At 45.3% G+C, this 25,046-nt stretch overlaps 1 protein-coding gene across 1 annotated transcript in view; it reads right to left on the reverse strand.

Moving 5' to 3' along the window:
* NINJ2 (ninjurin 2) overlaps nucleotides 1-25,046 on the reverse strand; it is a 95,753-nt gene that overhangs the window by 9,383 nt on the left and 61,324 nt on the right. The window contains exon 2 of the mRNA XM_058190263.1: nucleotides 2,491-2,725. Coding sequence (XP_058046246.1) covers nucleotides 2,491-2,725 — 235 coding nt within the window. The remainder of the gene's footprint in view (nucleotides 1-2,490; nucleotides 2,726-25,046) is intronic.

A 25,046-nucleotide genomic window follows, 5' to 3' on the forward strand; every position in this document is an offset into this window, starting at 1 on the left:
TTCCTTTAAGTCCAGATCTCTCGACCACTGACCAGAGACAAAAATCAGGTCCAGAGTGCCACCCCCAATGTGAGTAGGGCCATCAACTACTTGGGTCAGGTCCAAGGCCGTCATGGAAGCGATGAACTCCCGAGCTGCCGTCGATGACGAGCCGGACGATGGCAAGTTAAAGTCCCCCATGACTAAAAGTCTGGGGGTCTCCACTGCCACCCCGGCTAGCACCTCCAGGAGCTCGGGCAGGGCAGCTGTCACGCAGCAAGGAGCCAGGTACGTGATCAGCAAACCCATCTGACACCTATGACCCCATCTCACAAAGAGGGATTCACACCCGGCAATCTGAGGTACAGTGGTCTCCCTCGGCTCTAGACTCTCTCTAATCACAACCGCCACCCCCCACCCCTACCCTGAGCTCTCGGCTGATGGAATGCACGGAAACCCGGCGGGCACATCTCGACAAGGGGCACTCCCCCTTCCATGCCCAGCCAGGTTTCCGTAATGCCTATAAGGTCCGCAGCGCCCCCCTGAATAAGATCGTATATTAGGGGGGCCTTATTAACTACGGACCGTGCGTTGCATAACATCAACCGAAGGCCCAGGCTCTGGGGGTCTAGGCCATCCGGGGAACGGGAAAAGGACGAGGGATCGGGGCGCGCGACCGCTTGCAGACATCGGGCGCCCCCCCCAGAACGGTATGATCCCCCCCTTCCGCCATATCTGCCCCTCCCACTTACCGTGCAAATCGAGCCGCCCTCACCAGCAGGAACGCAATCTCCCCCCCTAACCTCCGAACCTATTAAAGAACCGTCACGAGCACGCGCAAGGACTGGCTCCCCACCCGACGGGCTACCCCCAATGCCCGCCTTAACCCTCCCACCCCTTAAAAAAGCCCTATCTAAAAACCCCCAAAGGCTCTTTTTTTTCGCATGCCACCTCTGTGGGTCCCAAGACCCGTCATTGAGGCCGGCCCTTGATAATGCAGCGGGCCATTCCTGCGAGGCGGGGGCACCTCGCAGGCGCAAGAGTTCTAAGGCAGAATATCGCATAAATAAGTTAAAAGCATAAACAGGAGAAAGTAGACTGTAAATTTTATGAATATGTTGCTTATAGACATAGATTATATACAGTTCTGGGCTGCATAAACAGAGGGATAGAATCAAGATCACGTGAAGTGTTAGTGCCACTTTATAATGCCTTGGTAAGGCCACACTTGGAATATTGCATCCAGTTTTGGTCGCCACGATGTAAAAAAGATATTGAGACTCTAGAAAGAGTGCAGAGAAGAGCAACAAAGATGATTAGGGGACTGGAGGATAAAACATATGAAGAACGGTTGCAGGAACTGGGTATGTCTAGTTTAACAAAAAGAAGGACTAGGGGAGACATGATAGCTGTGTTCCAATATCTCAGGGGCTGCCACAGAGAAGTGGGAGTCGGGCTGTTCTCCAAAGCACCTGAGGGTAGAACAAGAAGCAATGGGGGAAACTGATCAAAGAAAGAAGCAACTTAGAACTAAGCAGAAATTTCCTGACAGTTAGAACAATTAATAAGTGGAACGACTTGCCTGCAGAAGTTGTGACTGCTCCAACACTGGAAATTTTTAAGAAAATGTTGGCTAACCATCTGACTGAGATGGTGTAGGGTTTCCTGCCTGGGCAGGGGGTTGGACTAGAAGGCCTCCAAGGTCCCTTCCAACTCTGATGTTATGTTATGTTATGTTATATATGGATGGTCACAAGGAAATAGAACGTTCTTCATTGAAACCGATACTAACATGTTCATATATACATATAGGAGAATCCCTTACAGATATCATTTTTGTTGTCATAGTTTTGCTCCTTTCTCCCATCTTTCTTTTTTTTTTTTTGCTATGGTTTGTCCACTAGTTCAATAAAGGCCAATACATAAATAAAACAAATGTTTGAAAGATGACAAAGTGAGCTGTAGGCAGTAGTGGGTTCCACTTACCTTTGATACCGGTTCAGAATCGGGACTGCACACGCATGTGCGCACTTGCTTTGCTGAGATGCTGACAGAGCGTCTGTGATGACGTCCGGGTGGGTGGGCGGAGTCTCCCGCCGCCACCACTACTGGTTCATCTGAACTGGGGCGAACCGGTAGAAACCCACCACTGGCGGTAGGTAAGAGAAATCATCCGCCAACCAGCTTTCTCAACCATTAGTTCTTCTAAGTGTGCTTTCCACAATCTTTACTCACCCAAAAAAAATATTGCAGTCTGGCTGTTAACCAGGTAGAAACTGCAGTCACAAATCTCCAGCCGGTAAGCAATTTTAGCACTTATAAAGGATGCCACATTGGAAAAGGCTGGTGTTGAGTAATTCTAGGGCCTAGTTTAGGCATTTGCATCCTGAAACTGTTCACATACAGTAGCTACTCTTGTAAATGATTCAAACAATTCAACTAGAGTTTGAAACTAAGAACAGGAAAGCTCCATGAAATTAAAGACCTGCAAAAAAAAAAAAACCACCTTACCCATCACAATAAGGAGAATCCCAATGGTCATCTGGAAGAAGAGGGACACGCTGATGAGAACTATCAGAGCCACATAATAGTGGAATGAAGGTCCTTGTTCCAGGACTGCCTTCAGCTGTGCAGCGTTAGCCATAAAGAGGGCCACGTCCAGCATGCTCTCTGCAACACTTTTCTTGGTAGCATAATGGTTTATGTTGATTACACTTTCCCCAGTGAAGCCAGGGGGGTTAGAGGCCTGGAAGAGAAAAAAAAAAACCATTAAGAATCAGTCAGGGAAATGACCTTCTCCTCCTGCTAGAGGTTAGATGAACAAAATGTTCTTTAGATGTAAAGCAACAATACCAAAATGGCAAAGGAGTTCTCCCAAATTTTTTGCTGGGCTCTATTAGCCAAAGCAAAACTAGATTGTGGTCAACAATCAGAATTCCAAAAACAGATAACAGTGTATATATTAAAATCAGGCTCTATTACCTTTTTCCAGCCTGACACCCTCTAGATATATTGGATTAAAAATGCAAAATACATTTAAAGGCAAAGGTTCCCCTTGCACATATGTGCTAGTTGTTCCTGACTCTAGGGGGCGGTGCTCATCTCTGTTTCAAAGCTGAAGAGCCACTGCTGTCCAAAGACGTCCCCGTGGTCATGTGGCCGGCATGACTAAACGCCAAAGGCGCACTGAACGCTGTTATGTTCTCACCAAAGGTGGCCCCTATTTTTCTACTTACATTTTTTACGTGCTTTTGAACTGCTAGGTTGGCTCTGGGACAAGTAACGGGAGCTCACTCCATTACGCACCACTAGGGATTCGAATCGCTGAACTGCCAACGTTTCAATCGACAAGCTTAGCGTCTTAGCCACTGAGCCACTGCGTCCCTAAAATGCATTTACATACATGCAAAATGCATTTTTGCAAATTAAAAATGCAAACTACATTCATTCTTTTTTCTCTTGTTATTTGTTTGCACCTGAGCCTATTTATCCAGATAAATGAGATTGAGAGATTCTTGTAACTGCTGGGTGTAACGTTGCTTATACCAGCCCATAGTCTCTGTCCCAGTATGCCTCAGTTCATTGTATAATCTTTGCTTCAGGCACTATCTGCCGAATTTTTGAGAGACCTGGATGGAGAATAGCAATAGCACTTAAGACTTATAAAAAGCTTCACAGTGCTTTTAATATAATATAATATAACAACAGAGTTGGAAGGGACCTTGGAGGCCTTCTAGTCCAACCCCTGCCCAGGCAGGAAACCCTACACCATCTCAGTCAGATGGTTATCCAACATTTTCTTAAAAATTTCCAGTGTTGGAGCATTCACAACTTCTGCAAGCAAGTCATTCCACTTATTAATTGTTCTAACTGTCAGGAAATTTCTCCTTAGTTCTAAGTTGCTTCTTTCCTTGATCAGTTTCCACCCATTGCTTCTTGTTCTACCCTCAGGTGCTTTGGAGAACAGCCTGACTCCCTCTTCTTTGTGGCAACCCCTGAGATATTGGAACACAGCTATCATGTCTCCCCTAGTCCTTCTTTTTATTAAACTAGACATACCGAGTTCCTGAAACCGTTCTTCATATGTTTTAGCCTCCAGTCCCCTAATCATCTTTGTTGCTCTTCTCTGCACTCTTTCTAGAGTCTCTACATCTTTTTTACATCGTGGTGACCAAAACTGGATGCAATATTCCAATTGTGGTTTTACCAAGGCATTATAAAGTGGCACTAACACTTCACGTTATCTTGATTCTATCCCTCTGTTTATGCAGCCCAGAACTGTGTTGGCTTTTTTGGCAGCTGCTTTTACAGCCCTCTCTAAGTGGTTTACAGAGTCAGCATATTGCCTCCAACTATCTGGGTTTTCATTTTACCCACCTCAGAAAGATGGTGTTGGAAGGCAAATCCATCTGGTTCAGTTCCAAACTGGGAGAAAGACTCTGGAAACAGCACTAGGCTGGAGGCTGATTGGAAAGACGTTCCATTTATTGATAAACAGACCCACCAGGGTTTGTGATTCTCATGCAGCTGACAAAATGGAGCTTAGAGTGGGTGGGTTTTTATACCTTCTGGATTCCTACGGGGTCATGTAGGGGTCACGGCTGGCTCTATAGGCAAAAGGGGGAATGCAAATCCTAGGTGTTTGTCTGAGCTGATTTTGTCAACCTTTTGTTTGTTGTTTATCTGAGTTTATGGTTTGACCCAGTCTTTCTGAATGGATTACCAAATGTGCATTTCTAAAAGCTGGCCTCCTCAGTTTTTGCTTGGGGCAAGGAAATGGGGGCTGGTTTCTGCCTCCATTAAAGTAAGTTTTTTTTTTCATTTCTCCTTTAGGGGTAATATTTTATCCTGCCTTTTTAATATCCCCCAAAATATTTCATTCTTTTTTTGGGGGGGAGCTTCCCACATTGGAAGGTTGAGTAAATCTTGAGTTGGTCAGGATCGAACTCCTGGCAATACTGCATTCTAACCACTGCGCCACCATGGCTCTTGTGGTGTTTCTTGTGCCTTTATTTGATACACCTATCTTCCCTCAGTACACCATATATTGTTCTCCATTGTTTTTCTCCACCGAAATCAATGACCCAATAAATAAGGGCATGTATAGAAACCCAAAACACTGAAATAACTTGTTGATATCATTTTTAATGTCTTTTGTTTTACTGACTCAAGAAACAATATTCATGCATTAATAATGGTCAAATCTTCCTTGGGACTTTGGGACTTGTTTTTTTGTTTGTTTGTTTGTTTTGCTTGTCACAGATTTGCCACCTTCCAGAATGATTTCTTTGGCTTCCCAATCTATCCTAAGCATACCTAAATATCCTATTATTCTACGGAGGAAGATTTCACAATGAGACAGAAGCTTCCGTAAGAATGAAGTTTGGAGGAATGGAACCATTCAGAATAAGAAAGGTCAAAAATGCACATTAACCTCATATATGTTTAACTTGACAACGTGAACTGGCAATTTATGCTGACACAATTAAAAGTTATGGACTTTGAGGAGAGATTCATTAAAATGATTAAGGCAGTATACTATGAACAAATCGCTAAGGTGATGATAAATGGAGATATGACTGAAAAGGTAAAAAACAGGAAAGGTACAAGACAGGTATGTCCCCTGTCGCCATTGCTATTTGTATTGACATTGGAAGTATTAAATAGAAATATTAGACAAAATAAGGAGATAAAAGGCATGGAAGTAAAAAAGGAAGAATACAAGCTACAGGCATTTGCAGGTGATTTGGTTTTTATCTTAGAAGATCCACAAGAAACAGGGCCAAAATTAATAGAAAGAATAGAAGAGCATGGCGAAGTGGCAGGATTGAAAATAAATAGTTGTGAATTATGGATTTGGAAATGGTTTCTAAGAATATCATGAACTGCTGGTCAGTCCTTGAACAAATAGACTGACTGCTCTTGAGGCAGTGCTCAGCAAACATACATACATTTGGACATGTGGTGCAAACAGGTGATGAACTAAAAAAAAAAAAGGACTCCGCTTGTAACAGTGAGGGAAATACAATAAGGTGAAGATAACAGACAAGGGGGATGAATGAGACCAAGAATATCACTAGAACATTCCTGGAAGAACTGTAGAATATAAGTAGAGGCTTGTTGAATTGGAAAGCATTTCGCCACACAGGATAGTCATCGAATCAGAGCCACCTCAGAGAGGTTAAGCTCTCTCTGTGACCTGCCAAGGTAGCTTGGACTTCCTTTGATAGAGGTCGATCATATTAGTTTATGATAGCAAAATATCAGAAGTCTAGTGACAAAACTAACCAATTGCATTAAAAGGCATACATTTTCATGAGCTGCAGTTCACTTCAACAGACGCGTATAGGTAGTCTTTGACTTACGACCGTAATGGAGCCTGCCCATCATGGTCATGAGTCATGACAGTCCTAAAACAGAACAGTGAAACGGGCAGTGTGTATGTGTGTGTGCATCAGATAAGTCATGTGATCAACCCATTATGTGTGTGTGTGTGTGTGTGTGTATATGTATATGTATATGTATATGTATATGTATATGTATATGTATATGTATATAAGGGGACACAGTGGCTCAGTGGCTAAGACACTGAGCATGTCGATCGAAAGGTCGACAGTTCAGTGGTTCAAATCCCTAGTGCTGTGTAGGAGTGAGTTCCCGTTACTTGTCCCAGCTTCTGCCAACCTAGCAGTTCGAAAGCACATGAAAAATGCAAGTAGGAAAATAGGGACCACCTTTGGTGGGAAGGTAACAGTGTTCCATGCACCTTTAGTCATGCCGGCCACAGGACCATGGAGACGTCTTCGGACAGCGCTGGCTCTTCAGCTTTGAAACAGAGATGAGCACCACCCCTAGAGTGGAAAGAACTATCACACATGTGCGGGGGAACCTTTACCACATGACTGATCTGATTCGTACAACTCTTCTTGTGATGGTTGTTAAGCGAATCACCACATTAAACAAAGCAATGGTTTGTTATGGGTGCAGTTTTGCCGAAAATTAGAAACGCCAATTTGGGATAAAAATGTTATAAAATGCTGTCATGTGACTGTGGGATGCTGCAATCAGTTATAAATGCAGGCATGTTTCCAAGCACCCAAAATTCAGTCACATGACCATGAGGGGGGGAATCAAATTTGGGTTGTAAGAAGCCCCATGATAAGTCTCTCATAACTTTGAATTGTTGCTAACAGATTGGTCATAAGGCAAGGACTACCTGCAGTGTGGCTAAATTGATGTGGTATTTAAATTGGGGTGAGATGAAAAGAAAGGTTGATTATGCAGATACAGGTAAGACAGATCACAAATACCTTATCAATGAGTTAAAAATCCATTACGTTTATTAAGATCTACTGGATTCACCTGAAATCTGCTCTTGAAGTAAGAAAACACAAGTAGTAGAACAGAGTCAAACTAGACTCTTGGACTTTAAGAAAGCTAATTTCAATAAACTTAGAGAGAGCTTGAGAAGGATTCCATGGATGAGAATCCTCAAGGGGAAAACAACTCAAGAAGCTTGGGAAATTTTGAAAAGTGAGATTATAAAAGCCCAGTCTAGCACAATACCAATGAAGAAGAAGAATAATAAATCTCAAAAGAAACCAGCATGGATGCATAAAGAACTATCTGACAAATTGAAAGACAAAAAGGACAAGTATAAAAAGTGGGAAGAGGGGCAAATAACTAAGACGGAATATCAGCAAATAGCCTGAACCTGTAAAGATGAAGTGAGGAAAGCTAAGGCTCACAACGAACAAAGGCTAGCGACAAAAGTAAAAAATAACAAAAAAAGCTTCTTCCAACATGTTAAAAACAAGGGCCTCTGGTGGCTCAACAGACTAAGCAGTCTGTTATTAAAACAGCTGCTTGCAATTACTGCAAGTTCAAGTCCCACCAGGCCCAAGGTTGACTCAGCCTTCCATCCTTTATAAGGTAGGTAAAATGAGGACCCAGATTGTTGGGGGCAATAAAAGTTGACTTTGTATATAATATACAAATGGATGAAGACTATTGCTTAACACAATGTAAGCCACCCTGAGTCTTCAGAGAAGGGCGGGATATAAATTCAAATTAAAAAAAAAAGAAAAGAAAAAAGTCAAGGAAATAATTGGCCCATTGCTGGCAGAAAGTGGCAAGAAGATGACAAGCAACAGGGAGAAAGCAGATCTACTTAACTCATTTTTTGCATCTGTCTTTACACAAAAGGAAAAAACAATCCAACCTATCAAAAACAGCACCACAAAAAAAGATTAGGAACACAAGTTAAAATAGGGAAGAAAATGGTAAGTGAACACCTGTCTATCCTAGATGAATTCAAATCACCAGCACCGGATGGATTATACCCCAAGGTTCTAAAGTAACTGGCAGACGAGATCTCAGAACCACTAAACCATATCTTTTAAAGATCCTGGAGCACAGGGGAACTGCCAGAGGACTGGAAAAGAGCTGATGTAGTTCCCATCTTCAAAAAAGGAAAAAAAACAGATCCAGGAAACTACAGACCTATCAGCCTGACCTTAATACCAGAGAAGATTCTGGAAAACATAATCAAGCAATGAATCATTGAACACCTAGAAGCAAACAAAGTAACAAAAGCCAACATGGGTTTGTCAAAAACAGAACATGCCAGACTAATCTCATTGCATTCTTTGATAAAGTGACAAAATTAGTGGACCAGAGGAATGCTGTCGATATAATTTACCTGGACTTCAGCAAAGCATTTGATAAAGTAGACCATAACCTACTACTAGATAAAGTAGAAAAATGTGGGTTAGACAGCACCACCACCAGATGGATTCGTAACTGGCTGACCAACCGCACTCAACGTGTAGTCCTCAACGGAACTACATCCACATGGAGAGAAGTATGCAGTGGAGTACCCCAAGGCTCTGTTTTAGGCCCAGTACTCTTCAACATCTTCATCAATGACTTGGACGAGGGGATAGATGGGGAATTCATCAAATTTGCAGATGACACCAAGCTGGCAACACTCCAGAAGATTGGCTCAAGATACAGAAGGATCTTGACAGACTTGAACATTGGGCGCTAACTAATAAAATGAAATTCAACAGTGAAAAAAGTAAGGTTCTACATTTAGGCAAGAAAAACAAAATGCACAGGTACCGTATATATGGTACCTTGCTCAATAGTAGTAACTGTGACAGGGATCTTGGAGTCCTAGTGGACAACCATTTAGATATGAGCCAGCAGTGTGCAGCAGCTGCCAAAAAAGCCAACACAGTTCTGGGCTGCATAAACAGAGGGATAGAATCAAGATCACGTGAAGTGTTAGTACTACTTTATAATGCCTTGGTAAGGCCACACTTGGAATATTGCATTCAGTTTTGGTCGCCATGATGTAAAAAAGATGTTGAGACTCTAGAAAGAGTGCAGAGAAGAGCAACAAAGATGATTAGGGGACTGGAGGCTAAAACATATGAAGAACAGTTGCAGGAATTCGGTATGTCTAGTTTAATGAAAAGCAGGACTAGGGGAGACATGATAGCAGTGTTCCAATATCTCAGGGGTTGCAACAAAGAAGAGGGAGTCAAACTATTTTCCAAAGCACCTGAGGGTAGAACAAGAAGCAATGGGTGGAAACTGATCAAGGAAAGAAGCAACTTAGAACTAAGGAGAAATTTCCTGACAGTTAGAACAATTAATAAGTGGAACGACTTGCCTGCAGAAGTTGTGACTGCTCCAACACTGGAAATTTTTAAGAAAATGTTGGATACCCTTCTGTCTGAAATGGTGTAAGGTTTCCTGCCTTGGCAGGGGGTTGGACTAGAAGATCTCCAAGGTCCCTTCCAACTCTGTTATTATGTTATGTTATGTTACATCACTATAAGTCTAATTAATACTTTTGGGGTTTTTTTAAAACATATTTATAGTTGCTTGTTTCTATCCATCAAAGCCGCTTTTATTCTCTACGGACTAAAAAAAAACCAATTGAAAATGCTAAAGGCAGGGCAGATTGAAAGCGTCATGCCATTCTGCTTCCTTGAACATCCCATTGTTCTTCTATTTCATTCCTGGTTGAGCACAGACAGTCTCTGTGGTCACCTGGCCACCAACATCTCATTGCAGAGGAGGACCTTCCAGGGCCAAGTACAGATGGATCCAATCAGGAGGTGAAATGGGCTGAAGTCTGCTACCAATTCATTTTGCTACCAGTTCACTTTGCGTGTGCATGCGCAGTGCGCGCCAACTGCGTGCTTTGCACACATGCACACCACAGGCACTACCGTGCAGTGCTTGAAAAGGAGGATTAAGAAGCCTTTTCTGAGTCTTCAAAGGTAAGTAGAACAGCAGGGGTGGTGGTGGTGAACAGCTGTGATTTAGATTCGCTAGAAAGCAGCATATCCTGCTTTCTAGCGAATGTGAATCGCGCGGCACTGCTGATCATCGGAAATACCGGTTCGCCCGAATCACTAGCATTTTTTTTTTACTATTTTTTTTCCACCCGAACTGGTAGCATTTATTACTACTGGTTCGGGCGAACCGGCAGAACCGGTAGCATTTCACCCATGGATCCGATGCATTGCCTGAAGCTGCCTTTAAGAACATAAGAAGGTAGGATGCATTGCAGCCTGTGCTGGTTTTCCTGACTGTTCATTATCCGCTCCACTGATAAAAAATATCTATTGACCAGTTGCCTGTGACTCTGTTCAGGATAGCACACCAAACCACATCATGCTTGTCCATGATTTGTAAATGGCTTCATAGACTCTATGCCTTAAAAAACCATGAATAACTTTCATATAAGATGCTGAACCACGTTTTGATTTATTTTCATCATGGGTAACCCCAGTCTTTGATTTCTACTCACAGGAGCTGTTATAAAGTACAGTCCTTCATCATTGGAGATTTTTATGAAGAGACTGGACCAGTGGTGGGATTCAAAATTTTTTACTACCAGTTCTGTGGGTGTGGCTTGATGGGTGAGGTGTGGCTTGGTGGGCATGGCTTGGTGGGTGTGGCAGGGGAAGGATACTGTAAAATCTCCATTCCCACCCCACTCCAGGGGAAGGATACTGCAAAATCCCCATTTCCTCCCAATCAGCTGGGACCCAGGAGGTGGAGAATAGATGGCAGTGGGGCCAGTTAGAGGTGGTATTTACCAGTTCTCTGAGCTACTCAAAATTTCCACTACCGGTTCTCCAGAACTGGTCAGAACCTTCTGAATACCATCTCTGGACTGGACAGCCATTTGTCTGAACTGGAATAGGGCAGTTGTTCTCAACCTTTTCTTCACCATGGATGCCCTTTAAATACCTTTTGTGGACACAGACCATGGCCAGTTTGGCCACAGACCCCCAGGATCAGAGATCAGCAATCTGGAGCAGCATGTGGCTCTTTCATCCCTCTGCTGTGGCTCCCTTTTGCTCAAAATATGTGTCACAACTGCCAACACCTACTGACACACAATTTATTAAGCTTTTCAACCCCCGGTAGGCCAACCATGGATTAATACAAGAAAATAAAAATTTCAGAAGAAAACAGAATCTTTAATTCAACTATATATGCTAGTATTGTGGCCGCTCAGGAAATAGTCAGGCATGGGAAGAGTTTTGTGGCTCCCGGTGTTTTCTTTTCTGTGGAAAACGGGTCCAAATGGCTCTCTGACTGTTTAAGGCTGCTGACCCCTGTCCAAAACTTAACTCAAGATTTAAATCATAACATTTCTTCAAGCCTTCGCAAACCTCTTGTGATGACATTGCAGACTCGCCCCCAGGAGTCAACAGATCACAGGTTGGGAAACACTGGTACAGAGTCTCCTGCTTCTTGAAAGGGGATTGGACTAAAAGAACTCTAAGAACCTTTCCAACTCTGTTATTCAGAAGCTGAGACTCACACTAAAAAAAGCCTGATTGTTGTGCCTCGTCCTCCCTCCTCTCCTCAGCTGGGCCCCTCCCGTCTACACCCAGGCCTGCTATCAGACTCCGAGTCTGATAAGGAAGATGAACGGCCTGTCATGCCTCCAGCTCCTGGCCCTGGCCCCATGCCTGGACAGGATGTCAGGAATGAACAAACAAACCTCACTCATATAGCGTGTGTTCCTTTGGCTCAGCCATCAGAGGAAGTCAGCCACAGATTGGAATTACTCAGGCCTACTCTTTCTGACCCCTCCCTTTCTCAAACAGCAGAAGACAATTCAAAGTGGGAGGATCCTCGCTTCCGGAGATCTGAGAGGCAACGGCAGCAGAAGGAAGGGAGAGGCAGGCCTGGATAAATGTTTATTTATTTATTGATCACATTTGTATACCGCCCTATCTCCCGAGGGACTCAGGGCGGTTAACAGGCATATAAAAAGGACATATAAATACAGATTAAAACACAAATAAAAAACTTATTCTAACCAGCCTGATTACCAAAACCAATTAAAATCAATATAAAATTTAAAATTTCAAAAATTTAAAAATCTAAAAAACCTAGTCCAGTCCTGCGCACCTAAATAAGTGTGTTTTAAGCTCACGACGGAAGGTTCTAAGGTCCGAGAGTTGGCGAAGTCCTGGGGGGAGCTCGTTCCAGAGGGCGGGAGCCCCCACAGAGAAGGCCCTTCCCCTGGGCGTCGCCAGACGGCACTGCCTAACTGACGGCACCCTGAGGAGTCCCTCTCTGTGAGAGCGCACGGGTCGGTGAGAGGTATTCGGTAGCAGAAGGCGGTCCCGTAAATAGCCCGGCCCTATGCCATGGAGCGCTTTAAAGGTGGTCACCAACACCTTGAAGCGCACCCGGAAGGCCACAGGTAGCCAGTGCAGTCTGCGCAGGATAGGTGTCACCCGGGAGCCACGAGGGGCTCCTTCTATCACCCCGCAGCCGCATTCTGGACTAACTGCAGTCTCCGGATGCCCTTCAAGGGGAGCCCCATGTAGAGAGCATTGCAGTAATCCAGGCGAGACGTCACGAGGCGTGAGTGACCGTGCATAGGGCATCCCGGTCCAGAAAGGGGCGCAACTGGCGTACCAGGCGAACCTGGTAAAAAGCTCTCCTGGAGACGGCCGCCAAATGATCTTCAAAGGACAGCCGTTCATCCAGGAGGACGCCCAAGTTACGCACCCTCTCCGTCGGGGCCAATGACTCGCCCCCAACAGTCAGCCGCGGTTGCAGCTGACTGTACCGGGATGCCGGCATCCACAGCCACTCTGTCCTGTAGGGATTGTGGTTGTGGCTGGTTCTCCCCATCCAGTCCCGACGGCTTCCAGACACCGGGACAGCACTTCAATAGCTTCATTGGGGTGGCCCGTGTGAAAAGTACAGCTGGGTGTCATCAGCGTACAGCTGGTACCTCACACCGAAGCCACTGATGATCTCACCCAGCGGCTTCATATAGATGTTGAACAAAAGGGGCGAGAGAATCGACCCCTGCGGCACCCCACAAGTGAGGCGCCTCGGAGCCGACCTCTGCCCCCCCGTCAACACCGTCTGCGACCGATCGGAGAGATAGGAGGAGAACCACCGATAAACGGTGCCTCCCACTCCCAATCCCTCCAACCGCAGCAGGATACCATGGTCGATGGTATCAAAAGCCGCTGAGAGGTCTAATAGGACCAGGGCAGAGGAACACCCCCTATCCCTGGCCCTCCAGAGATCATCCACCAACGCGACCAAAGCCGTCTCCGTGCTGTAACCGGGCCGGAAACCGGACTGGAACGGGTCTAGATAGACAGTTTCATCCAGGTGTAAGGCAAACTGATATGCCACCATACTCTCTACAACCTTCGCCGCGGCGGGTTGGAGACCGGACGATAATTACCTAAAACAGCTGGGTCCAGGCAGGCTTCTTGAGGAGGGTCTCACCACCGCCTCTTTCAAGGCGGCCGGAAGACTCCTCCACCAAGGAAGCGCTCGTAATTGCCTGGAGCCAGCCTCGTGTCACCTCCTGGGTGGCCAGCACCAGCCAGGAGGGGCACGGGTCCAGTAAACATGTGGTGGCATTCAACCTACCCAACAACCTGTCCATGTCCTCGGGAGCCACAGGGTCAAACTCATCCCATAAAATATGACCAAGACCACCCTTGGACGCCTCGGCTGGGCCACTGCAATTTTGGTCCAAACCGTCCCGAAGCTGAACGATTTTATCGATAGAAAACCTTTAAACCCCTCACCACGCCCCTGCACCGGGTCACCCCGTCCCCCCTGATGAAGGAGGGAACGAGTCACCCGAAACAGAGCGGCTGGGCGGTTATCTGCCGACGCAATGAGGGAGGAGGCGTAGCAACGCCTCGCTTCCTCAGTGCCACTAGGTAAGTCCTAGTATAGGACTTCACTAGTGTCCGATCAGCCTCGGAGCGGCTGGACCTCCAAGAACTCTCCAGGCGCCTTCTCCGCGCTTCATCCCCTCAGCTCCTCGGAGAACCAAGGAGCCGTTTGGGACCTGCGCCGGGTCAGAGGCCGCAAAGGCACGACACGATCTAAGGCCCCGCCGCCCGCTCCCAGGCCGCAACCAGTTCCTCAGCCGTGTCGTGAGCCAGACCCTCAGGAAATGGCCCAAGCTCCGTCCGAACCTCTCAGGGTCCATCAGGCGCCTGGGACGGAACCAACGCATTGGCTCCGCCTCCCTGCGGTGTTGAGTGGCGGTCAGAAAGTCCAGGCGAAGAAGAGAGTGATCTGACCATGACAGAGGTTCAATAACTATTTCCTTCAAATCCAGATCTCTCAGCCACTGACCAGAGATAAAAATCAGATCCAGAGTGCCACCCCAATGTGAGTAGGGCCATCAACTACTTGAGTCAGGTCCAAGGCCGTCATGGAAGCCGTGAACTCCCGAGCAGCTGTCGATGACGAGCCGGAAGATGGCAGTTAAAGTCCCCATGACTAAAAGTCTGGGGTCTCAACTGCCACCCCAGCAAGCACCTCCAGGAGCTCAGGCAGGGCAGCTGTCACGCAGCAAGGAGCCAGGTACGACCAGCAAGCCCATCTGACATCTATGACCCCATCTCACAAAAAGGGATTCACACCCGCAATCTGAGGCACAGTGGTCTCCTCGGCTCTAGACTCTCTCTAATCACAACCGCCACCCCACCACCCCTACCCTGGCCCCTCGGCTGATGGAATGCTCGGAAACCCGGCGGGCACATTTGAACAAGGGCACGCCCCTTCTGGGCCCAGCCAGGTCTCCGAACGCCCATAAGGTCCGCGCACCCCTGAATAAGATCGTGAATTAGGGGGCCTTATTGGCCACGGACCGTGCGTTGCACAACATCAGCCAAGGCCAGGGCCCTGAGGGTCCTGACCATCCGGGAACGGGAGAAGTTTGAGGGCTCGGGCGCGATCGCCTGCAGACATCGAGCGCGCCCCTAACACGATGTGAGCCCCACTTCCGCCATATCTGCCCCTCCCCTAACCGTGGAAATGTCACCACCTCAACCAATGGAGCACCAACCCCCATGACCTCGGACCCACCAACCCCGCCACGAGCATGCGAGGAACTGGACTCCCACCCGGCGGGTTTCCCCAACACCCGCCCTTAAATCCCTCCCACCCACCCCCAACCCAAACCTATCGATTTCCTCCCCTTAAAACCCCTTTAACACCCCTTAAAACCCCGACAGGTTCTTCCCCTACCTGACACTACCTCCCCTTTAAAAACCCTTATTAAAAACCTATCTACAAAACCCCACAGGTTCTTTTTTTCGATGCCACCTCTGTGGGTCCCAAAACCCGTCATAGAGGCCGCCCTCGATAATGTGGAGGCCATTTCTGCGGCGGGGCACCTCGCAGCTGCAAGAGTTCATCAGAAGAATAGCGTCGTAATAGAAGATAAGATCGCTAAAGGGGTCCAAACTCCGAGGGATAAAAAGATGGCAAAGATTAAAATGTTATCCAAATAGAGATTGAAATAGGCCTAAAATGATGATAAATGATGATAATACTAAACCAGCATGCTGGTAATCCCAATAAGGGCAGACCCAGAGTAAAACCACAAACAGTCCAGATGGTAGTCTGTCAAGGTCTGAGACCAAACATCCTGGGATAGAAAAGGTGGAGAGGGGGTTACTCCAGTCATAGGCAATATCGGCTGCTGTTAAGTCTCCTGCATCTTCCAATAGGCCTAAAGGGCCAGCGACCGGCCAAGGATACCAATAAGGCCAGGAAAGGCGAGCAGATGTTAACCGTCCAACGGGGATCTCCAGGCAGGCAAATCCATCGCACCCCCCTCGCCTTCCCGCTCTCCTCCAACCACCACCACCTCCACTCCAGGATAGAACACACAATCCAGGGGTCCCTTCAAATCCAGCACCCCCTAGTGCATCCTCACCCGGTGCAGAGGTTCGACGCTCCAAACCTCTCCTACCGAGGGGCCCAACCTCTCCCACAGGTTGAGCCTCTCCGAGAGGCTGGAGGATAGGAGAGACGCCATGGTCACAATCTGGCGGCAGGGAAAAGGCACAGACGACTTGGGCGGAAACAGATGGAACTTCTCAGTCGCTGTTGCCATCGTCCAGGTCGGAACAAAGGTCCGAACCCGAACGGCACAGCGCCACCAAGCCGATGAGATGTAAAAGTCAGATGTAAATGTAGAGGTCAGATGTGGAAAACGGGAGGCAGACTAGCTATGAAAAGCCAGGCCAAGCCAGCCAAGACCGACGCCAACCGCAGGAGCCAGCTGAAAAATTAAAAAATCGGCCGGAAAAAAAAACGGCCGAGGAAACGCCGAATCAACGTCCCCGCCCTCAGGCCCGAAAAAACATGGCCGCCGTAACTTCGCCGACTGCTTACCCGACCCCGTTCTCAGCAGCCGTGGGCTCAAAAGAGACCAAAAGCCTCTCTCCACGGCTGCCGCTCTGATGACAATCCAGGTCGGGGCAGCAGGCGGCTAGACCGGCGGTTTGGATAAAGCCATCCTCGGAGAGCCCCACAAACGCCGGAGCCGGATCTTCAACGCTGCGCCATCTTGCGCATGCGCAGAACCTTACATGTTGAGTCATGGAGCCACACCCCACAGCCTATATAAAGGACCTGCTTGTGGCATTCCAACCTTGAGTCAAGCAAAGTCTCATCTAGTTTGCTGAAGTCACAACTTGGACTCCTGCCTGCCCTGAGAAATTTCAAAAGAATTTGGCAAAGCTGCAGAGGCTTCGTTGCCACGCTTGATATGGACTTCCTAGACCTGGTCATCGGAGGGGGAGGGGGACACGACACTGATCATCTCATTTTTTAAAAAACAAGTCTCAATGGCAGCAGAACTAAACAGAGGAGAAGCTAGTGAGTTTGAAGTTCAATAAATCTGTAAAAGGCGTTATGTGCTTTGCTTTATTTTTCTCTATTGTTTAGGCAACTAATTGAGGGCAAAACTACCCATCACAACTGGTTTTTTAAAAAATATTAAATCTGTTTATACTACTTTGCCATTTGAAAACTCACTAAGAATGGCCAGCATCAAAACAGTTTATACCAGTGGTGGGTTTCAATTTTTTTTACTACTGGTTCTGTGGGTATGGCTTGGTGGGTGTGGCATGGTTTGGTGGGCATGGCAGAGGAAGGATACTGTAAAATCTCCTTTCCCTCCCCAGTCCAGGGGAAGGTTACTGCAAAGTCCCGATTTCCTCCCAATCAGCTGGGTCTTGGGAATCAGAGAATAGATGGGGGCGGGGCCAGTCAGAATTTTTACTACCGGTTCTCCGAACTACTCAAAATTTCCGCTACCGGTTCTCCAGAACTGGTCAGAACCTGCTGAAACCCACCTCTGGTTTATACCAATACAAATAAGGACGGAAAATTCCTTATATCAATAGTCAAATATTAGGGTAGTTCTGCTACCCATCTGGAAGTTGTTACGAGATGCCAGGAGAAACCACTCCTTTCTTTTGAGTTATTCCAAGATCTAAAACTGATATTACTTCATTTTTTGCATGTGACTTAAAGGCGGGGAGGAAGGGGGAGAGGGAAGGAGAGCAGGATAGGAGTGGTGTGTGTGTGTGTGTGTGTGTGTGTGTGAGAGAGAGAGAGAGAGAGAGAGAGAGAAGGAGGGAGGAATCGTACGAATGATAAATAATCTTCTCTTTAAGAGTATTTGCTGGCAACTCTCAAGGCACTTGGTTGAGAGGCCATTAATTCCAAGTGAGCCGCTGTGGAATGCCAAATCAAACAGAGAGAGACACCCTGGCAATTCACACAAAGGAAACAAAAGAGGCTGCATGTACAACTGGGCGTAGGAGTCCCGGGATCCTTAAGGCTGCACAATCAGACAACGATGTCTGAAGAAGATGATACAGAGACTATTCGGGGCTGAGGCCTCTTCTTGAATGTGAGCCAGGAGCCAAGGGGCAGAGGAAGAATGTAAAATGCCCCTAGGTTGCAAAAAGCTTGTTTTGACTTCCCACAGCAACAGCTCAACACAAGGGGAACCCATCTTTTTTAAATGCATACAGGCAATCTTCCACTTCCCCACCGTTCATTTAATGACTGTTCGAAGCTATAACGGCACTGGAAAAAGGTGACTTATAACAGGTTTTTACACTTAGGATCGTTGCAGCATTCCCATGTGATCACATGATCAAAATTTGGACGCTTGGCAACTGGCATGTATTTATGACAGTTGCCCTGTCCCAGGCTCATGGGATCACCAGTTTTAACCTTCTCAGCTGGCTTCCAACAAATGAAGTGAATGGAGGAAGCCAGATGTGTTTAATGATCACCAGATTCACTTAACAACTGCAGTGATGTGCTTAACAACTGTGGCAAAAAAAGGTTGTAAAATGGGGCAAAACTCACTTAACAACTGCCTGGCTTAGCAAAGGAAATTTTGAGGTTGGTTGTGGGCGCAAATCAAGGACAACCTATTTACTGCTCTGGTAATCTCTAATTTATTCCAACAGTCCTATCCATCATAAAGCGCCTTGCTGTCCTTCAGAGGGTTGGACCACAACTCCTAGAACACCCAGTTCATATGGAGGTGTAGCCCAGTAGTGGGTTTCAAATCCCATCATTACCGGTTCGCTCATGGGTGTGCGCACACTTGCGCATGCACAGAAGGGTCCAGGCAAGTGGGTGGACTCTCCTGCTGCTGCTGCTACCAGTTTGGTTGATCTGGAGCAAGCCGGTAGCAACCCACTACTGGTGTAGCCCCTACATATCTTCAAGGCACCAGGCTGAAAGCTGACTGAGAAGCTACACCTCTTTAATTCATGTTGTAGGGAAAATGATGAGGTTCCAACTTGGCCATACATGCTACAGAAAGGTAGAATATAAATAAAACAACCAGGACATTGAGATTTCTCCTTAAAACTATCAGGGTATTCCCAAGTGTCCTATTCAAAGGTTCAGGGACTGCCAAGAACAATGTTCAAAAGTTCCAAAACATAATATTATATTAATGGTCATGTGATGTTCTTCAGGAAAAAAAATCTCACAATGTGTCTTTTGAGAGTCTGTATTTCATTAAATAAAACACAAATATTAAGCCATAAATAGTTTCATCCGAATGTTTTGTGCCAAAAAAAGTGACCTTATGCCTGCCGTCGTGGATTGTCTTCAAAGCACCTTTGTGGGGTTGTGGAGTAGAAAAAGTCACTTGGCTGAGATGGGTGGCTATAGAAATTGGCTAAATAAGTAAATAAATGAAAAGAGCGGCAAGATAGATGTGTCCTCAGTGGTAAAGTAGAATTACCCACCCTATCATGGTGGCAAAGTGGTTAGAATGCCGTATTGCATTCTAATTCTGCCGACTGCCAGCAGTTCGATCCTGGCTGACTCAAGGTTGACTCAGCCTTCCATCTTTCCAAGGTTGGTAAAATGAGGACCCAGATTGTTGAGAGCAAAATGTAGGCTCTCTGTAAGTGCTTTTCAGCCTCTGCTTAGAGAGGGATGAAAAGCAATGTGAAGCGGTATATAAGCCTAAGCGCTATTGCTATTGCTACTCAATGGGCTGAGCAGGTTTGATGGACACCCCAACATTAGGGCAGGGAAGCTGCAGTGTTTGGGATAACGCTTTCCATTTGGGATCAGTTGTTTATTAGTCCTAGCTCAAATGAGGTCCCCACAAAGTAGAAACCTTCCAAGAAAATAGTTAAAGTACTATTAAAGTACTGAGAAACTTTCTGAGGTAGAAAGAGGACTGGCATCTCTCCCTGCACAAAGCTGTAGAAATTACAGCTGTTTACATTTAGACAACAACCAGGAAGGATTGCTTCAGACCTCACGTGAGTGCAAGACCCACCTGCTATTCATTAAAACAACCAAACTTCTTTTTTTTTCCTATACAAGCCTGGAAAAAGGGGCTACTGCTTTAAGAGTTACATTAAATTGAATGATTCTTTAAGCAGCAACAATTTCCCCCGCCTCCCAGTCTTGCATAGAAGTTTATTGCAGGATCTAACATACTGCTCCGGGCTTAGTTTCAGGGCTCGTGCAGCCTAAGAAAAAGCAAACCTTTGAAATTGAAGTCTTATTTTACTTCGCTCCCCCTCCCCAAAATGTTGATTTTTGTGAGAAAGGTCATGAGGAGAGAGAAAAGTTGCCAACAGTGATCAAGAGAGAGTTGAAGAGGGTCTCTTAATGTCAGCTTAAGCAAACACTGCTTGATGAATTTTAGTTCTTGCCACTCATCTCATTGACACGTTCAGCAGAGCAACTGGAAATACATGACAAGAACAAATCTTGGCTGGGATTGCTAAAGCGTGCAACTTTTCAAGAACAGGTAAATCAAGACGAAAGGATGTTGGCGGACAGGTTTATGGCCTGTACTTGGCAGACAGCAAGAGCCAGCAGTCCTTCCCTAAGAATTAAGTGGAAACTAATCCTCAATTTTTACTTTCACCTCTCCATCAGTTTTCTAGGATGCTGGAACAGAACTGCAAGCAAGATACAAGAAGAAGAAATGGATTTGGTTTTGCAGAACGAGTCTAGATGTACTAAATCCAGGATTTTTAGCCTTCAGGAAACCCTGAAAGACAGTTAATTCCTATGAAGGCCCAGTACTCTTCAACATCTTCATCAATGACTTGGGTGAGGGGATAGATGGGGAATTCATCAAATTTGCAGATGACACCAAGCTGGCAGGAATAGCCAACACTCCAGAAGATTGGCTCAAGATACAGAAGGATCTTGACAGACTTGAACATTGGGCGCTATCTAACAAAATGAAATTCAAGGGTGAAAAAAGTAAGGTTCTACATTTAGGCAAGAAAAACAAAATGCACAGGTACAGTATATGTGGTACCTTGCTCAATAGTAGTAACTGTGACAGGGAATCTTGGAGTCCTAGTGGACAACCATTTAGATATGAGCCAGCAGTGAGCAGCAGCTGCCAAAAAAGCCAACACAGTTCTAGGCTGCATGAACAGAGGGATAGAATCAAGATCAGTGAAGTGTTAATGCCATTTTATAATGCCTTGGTAAGGCCACACTTGGAATACTGCATTCAGTTTTGGTCGCCACAATGTAAAAAAGATGTGGAAACTCTAGAAAGAGTGCAGAGAAGAGCAATAAAGATGATTAGGGGACATGTGAAGAATGGCTGCAGGAACTGGGTATGTCTAGTTTAATGAAAAGAAGGACTAGGGGAGACATGATAGCAGTGTTCCAATATCTCAGGGGTTGCCACAAAGAAGAGGGAGTCAAGCTATTCTCCAAAGCACCTGAGGGTAGGACAAGAAGCAATGGGTGGAAGCTAATCAAGGAGATAAGCAACTTAGAATTAAGGAGAAATTTCCTGACAGTTAGAACAATTAATCAGTGGAACAATTTGCCTCCATAAGTTGTGAATGTTCCAACTCGGAGTTTTTTAGAAGATGTTGGATAACCATTTGTCTGAAGTGGTGTAGGGTTTCTTGCCTAAGCAGGAGATTGGTCTAGAAGACCTCCAAGTTCCCTTCCAACTCTGTTATTCTAAGCCAGAAATAGCAATAGCAATTGCACTTAGACTTACTGTACATACCGCTTCATAGTGCTTTACAGCCCTCTCTAAGTGGTTTACAGCATTTTGTTCTCAACAATCTAGGTCCTCATTTTACTGAGGATGGAAGGCTGAGTCAACCTTGAGCCTGAGAGGATTGAACTGCTGGCAGTTTTTTTTTTAATTTGCATTTATATCCCGCCCTTCTCCGAAGACTCAGGGCGGCTTACACTGTGTTAAGCAATAGTCTTCATCCATTTTTATATTATATACAAAGTCAACTTATTACCCCCAACAATCTGGGTCCTCATTTTACCTACCTTATAAAGGATGGAAAGCTGAGTCAACCTTGGGCCTGGTGGGGCTTGAACCTGCAGTAATTGCAAGCAGCTGCTGTTAATAACAGACTGTCTTACCAGTCTGAGCCACAGAGGCCCAGTTGGCACAGAGCCACAGTTGGCACAGAGCCACAGTTGGCAGAATTAGCCTGCAATACACAGTTGGCACAGTTGGCACAGAGCCACAGTTGGCAGAATTAGCCTGCAATACTGCATTCTAACTACTACTGCACCACCACCATTCAGAACGATTTGATAAATTAGTGAAAAGACCTGAAAAGGTCAGAATGACATTTCTCAAATAATAAAAAAAATTCTGTGAAGAAATGGAAAGGTATAGGATGGGAAATATCTGGCTAGGTTAATAGTATCACTAAAAAGTGGAGTAACGGATGAGGTGGCAGTGTGAAATAGTTGCAAAACAGGAGAATTCAATTTCAGACTCCATTCATTTCTAAATCACAGGATGTAATACTTTTACTTTATTGTGTTGCCTGGAATCCACCTCCCCTATTATCTCCAATTCAGGACACCTCATTGTAAGAAGCAGTATTAGAATTTGCAAAATGGCAAAAGTTTGGTCAGAGAAAAAACAACGAAAGTGTTTTTTAAAAGACTGGAAACCTTATATGGACTTTTTGCTGAAAGACGAAGGAAAAGACATGATGATTTATGGATGTGAAGATTAAGAAAGATATGGATTAAATGAGGGGCCAAAGGAGTCTGTATAATATCTCACAGGGAAGAAAGTCAGTAAAATTGTAATTATGTGTTTTAAAAAGTCCACTATTATATGTATATGTACAGTGTGTGTGAGTGAAAACATACACACACACACAGAGAGAGCAGAGGGTCCCCATATAGTAAAGCTTAAATCCTCACAATAATGGAACAACGATAAGAAGCCAAAAAGTTGATATGAACATGAATGTCCTGTCCTTCAACCTGCAAACAATGGGCAACATATTTTCTGAAGTTTATAAGATAATTAAATGGAATATAGCCACGGAATTAACAGAATAACAGAGTTGCAATGGATCTTGGAGGTCTTCTAGTCCAACCTCCTACTCAATAAACCCTATACCATTTCAGACAAATGGTTGTCCAATCTCTTCTTGAAAACCTCCAGTGTGCAGCACCCACAATTGCTAGAGGCGAGTGATTCCACTAATTAATTGTTCTAACTTTCAGGAGATTTCTCTTCAGTTTTAGGTTGTTTCTCTCTTTGATTGGTTGCCATCCATTGCTTCTTGTTCTGTCTTCAGGTGCTTTGGAGAATACATTGACTCCCTCTTCTTTGTGGCAACTCCTGAGATATTGGAACACTGCTATCATGTCATCCCTAGACCTTATTTTCTTTAAGCTAGACATACCCAGTTGTAAAACATCAGCTGTTTTAACCTCCAGTCCCCTAATCATCTTTGTTGCTCTTCTCTGCACTTTTTCTAGAGTCTCAACATGTTGTGATGACCAAAATTGGATGCAATATTCCAAGTGTGAGCTTACCAAGACATTATAAAATAATCCCAACACTTCACATTATCTTGATTCTATCCCTAAGTTAATGTAGTCTAGAACTGGGTTGGCTTTTTTGGCAGCTGCAGCACATTGCTGTCTCATATTTAAGTCATTGACAATTAGGATTCCAAGATCCTTCTTGCGATTAGTACTGTTGACCTATTCTATACCTGCACATTTGTTTTTTCTTGCCTGAATGTAGAACCATACTTCCCTCACCATTGAATTTCATTTTGTTAGCTAGGGCCCAGTATTCGAGTCTGTCAAGATCCTTCTGTATCTTGAGCCTACCTTCTGGAGTGCTGGCCATTCTTGCCAGCTTGGTGTCATCTGTAAATTTCCCCTTCTATCTCCTCATCTAAATCATTATTGAAGAATACGGGGCCAAAGATAGAGCCTTGCGGTTGTTGTTGTTAGTTGCGAAGTTGTGTCTGACCCATCACAACCCCATGGACAATGTTCCTCCAGGCCTTCCTGTCCTCTACCATCCTCTGGAGTCCACTTAAGCTCACGCCTACTGCTTCAGTGACTCCATCCAGCCACTTCGTTCTCTGTCGTCCCCTTCTTCTTTTGCCCTCAATTTATCCCAGCATTAGGCTCTTCTTCAGGTAGTCTTGCAGTACCCCACTGCATATTTCCCTCCATGCATTGATGTCTGCAATGCAAACCTGGAGTTGCTCTACTACAAATACATTACTCAATACAATAACCAGAACAGAAGGTTCAGTCATTCTTAGATTTGCCACCGTACATAAAAGTCTATGGAATTAATACAAATCCTTTCAAAGAAGTCATGTAGGATGTGGACTGTTTCTGGAATTCTTCAAGCTCACATAACTATTCCTGGTGGTCTAAGGCCCTGACAAGCTCATTTTGGCAACTGGAAAGTGTGCTAAACTTCTCTAAGTTTGTATTATTATCCCCTCGCAAATTAGGAGTAAGTCAAGGGAACAACTTAAAAACAAAACATCAAGTGAGACTATAAACCCAAGGAGGCTGGCTAACCTGAAAATGACCTAGGTCAGCCGCAGTCATTCAAAACAGTATTCTGCAAGAACCCGTAGCATTTGGTGTGTTAGGTTACAGCATAATCAGGATGGGATGGGCATGTGCAAAAATACGTGAAGATTAATGTCCTGGATACTGTTGCAAACAACCTTGGCTCAACATTCACACCCAATTCAATTCCTTTTAATTTGGTATTTATGTGCCTGTGGATATACTATATCCTGCCTTGATCAACCATTGCAACAGGTGCAATCTGCCCCAAATGAATCATGTGTGCATCCAACTGAGTTCAGAGGAGATTTAAGCAGGGGCTGGAGCTCTCCAAGTGAAATCGGTATCAACCCCATGGAACAGGTCCTAAAGTT

Source organism: Ahaetulla prasina, chromosome 7 (genome assembly GCF_028640845.1).
Source record: "Ahaetulla prasina isolate Xishuangbanna chromosome 7, ASM2864084v1, whole genome shotgun sequence".
Taxonomy (NCBI): Eukaryota; Metazoa; Chordata; class Lepidosauria; order Squamata; family Colubridae; genus Ahaetulla; species Ahaetulla prasina.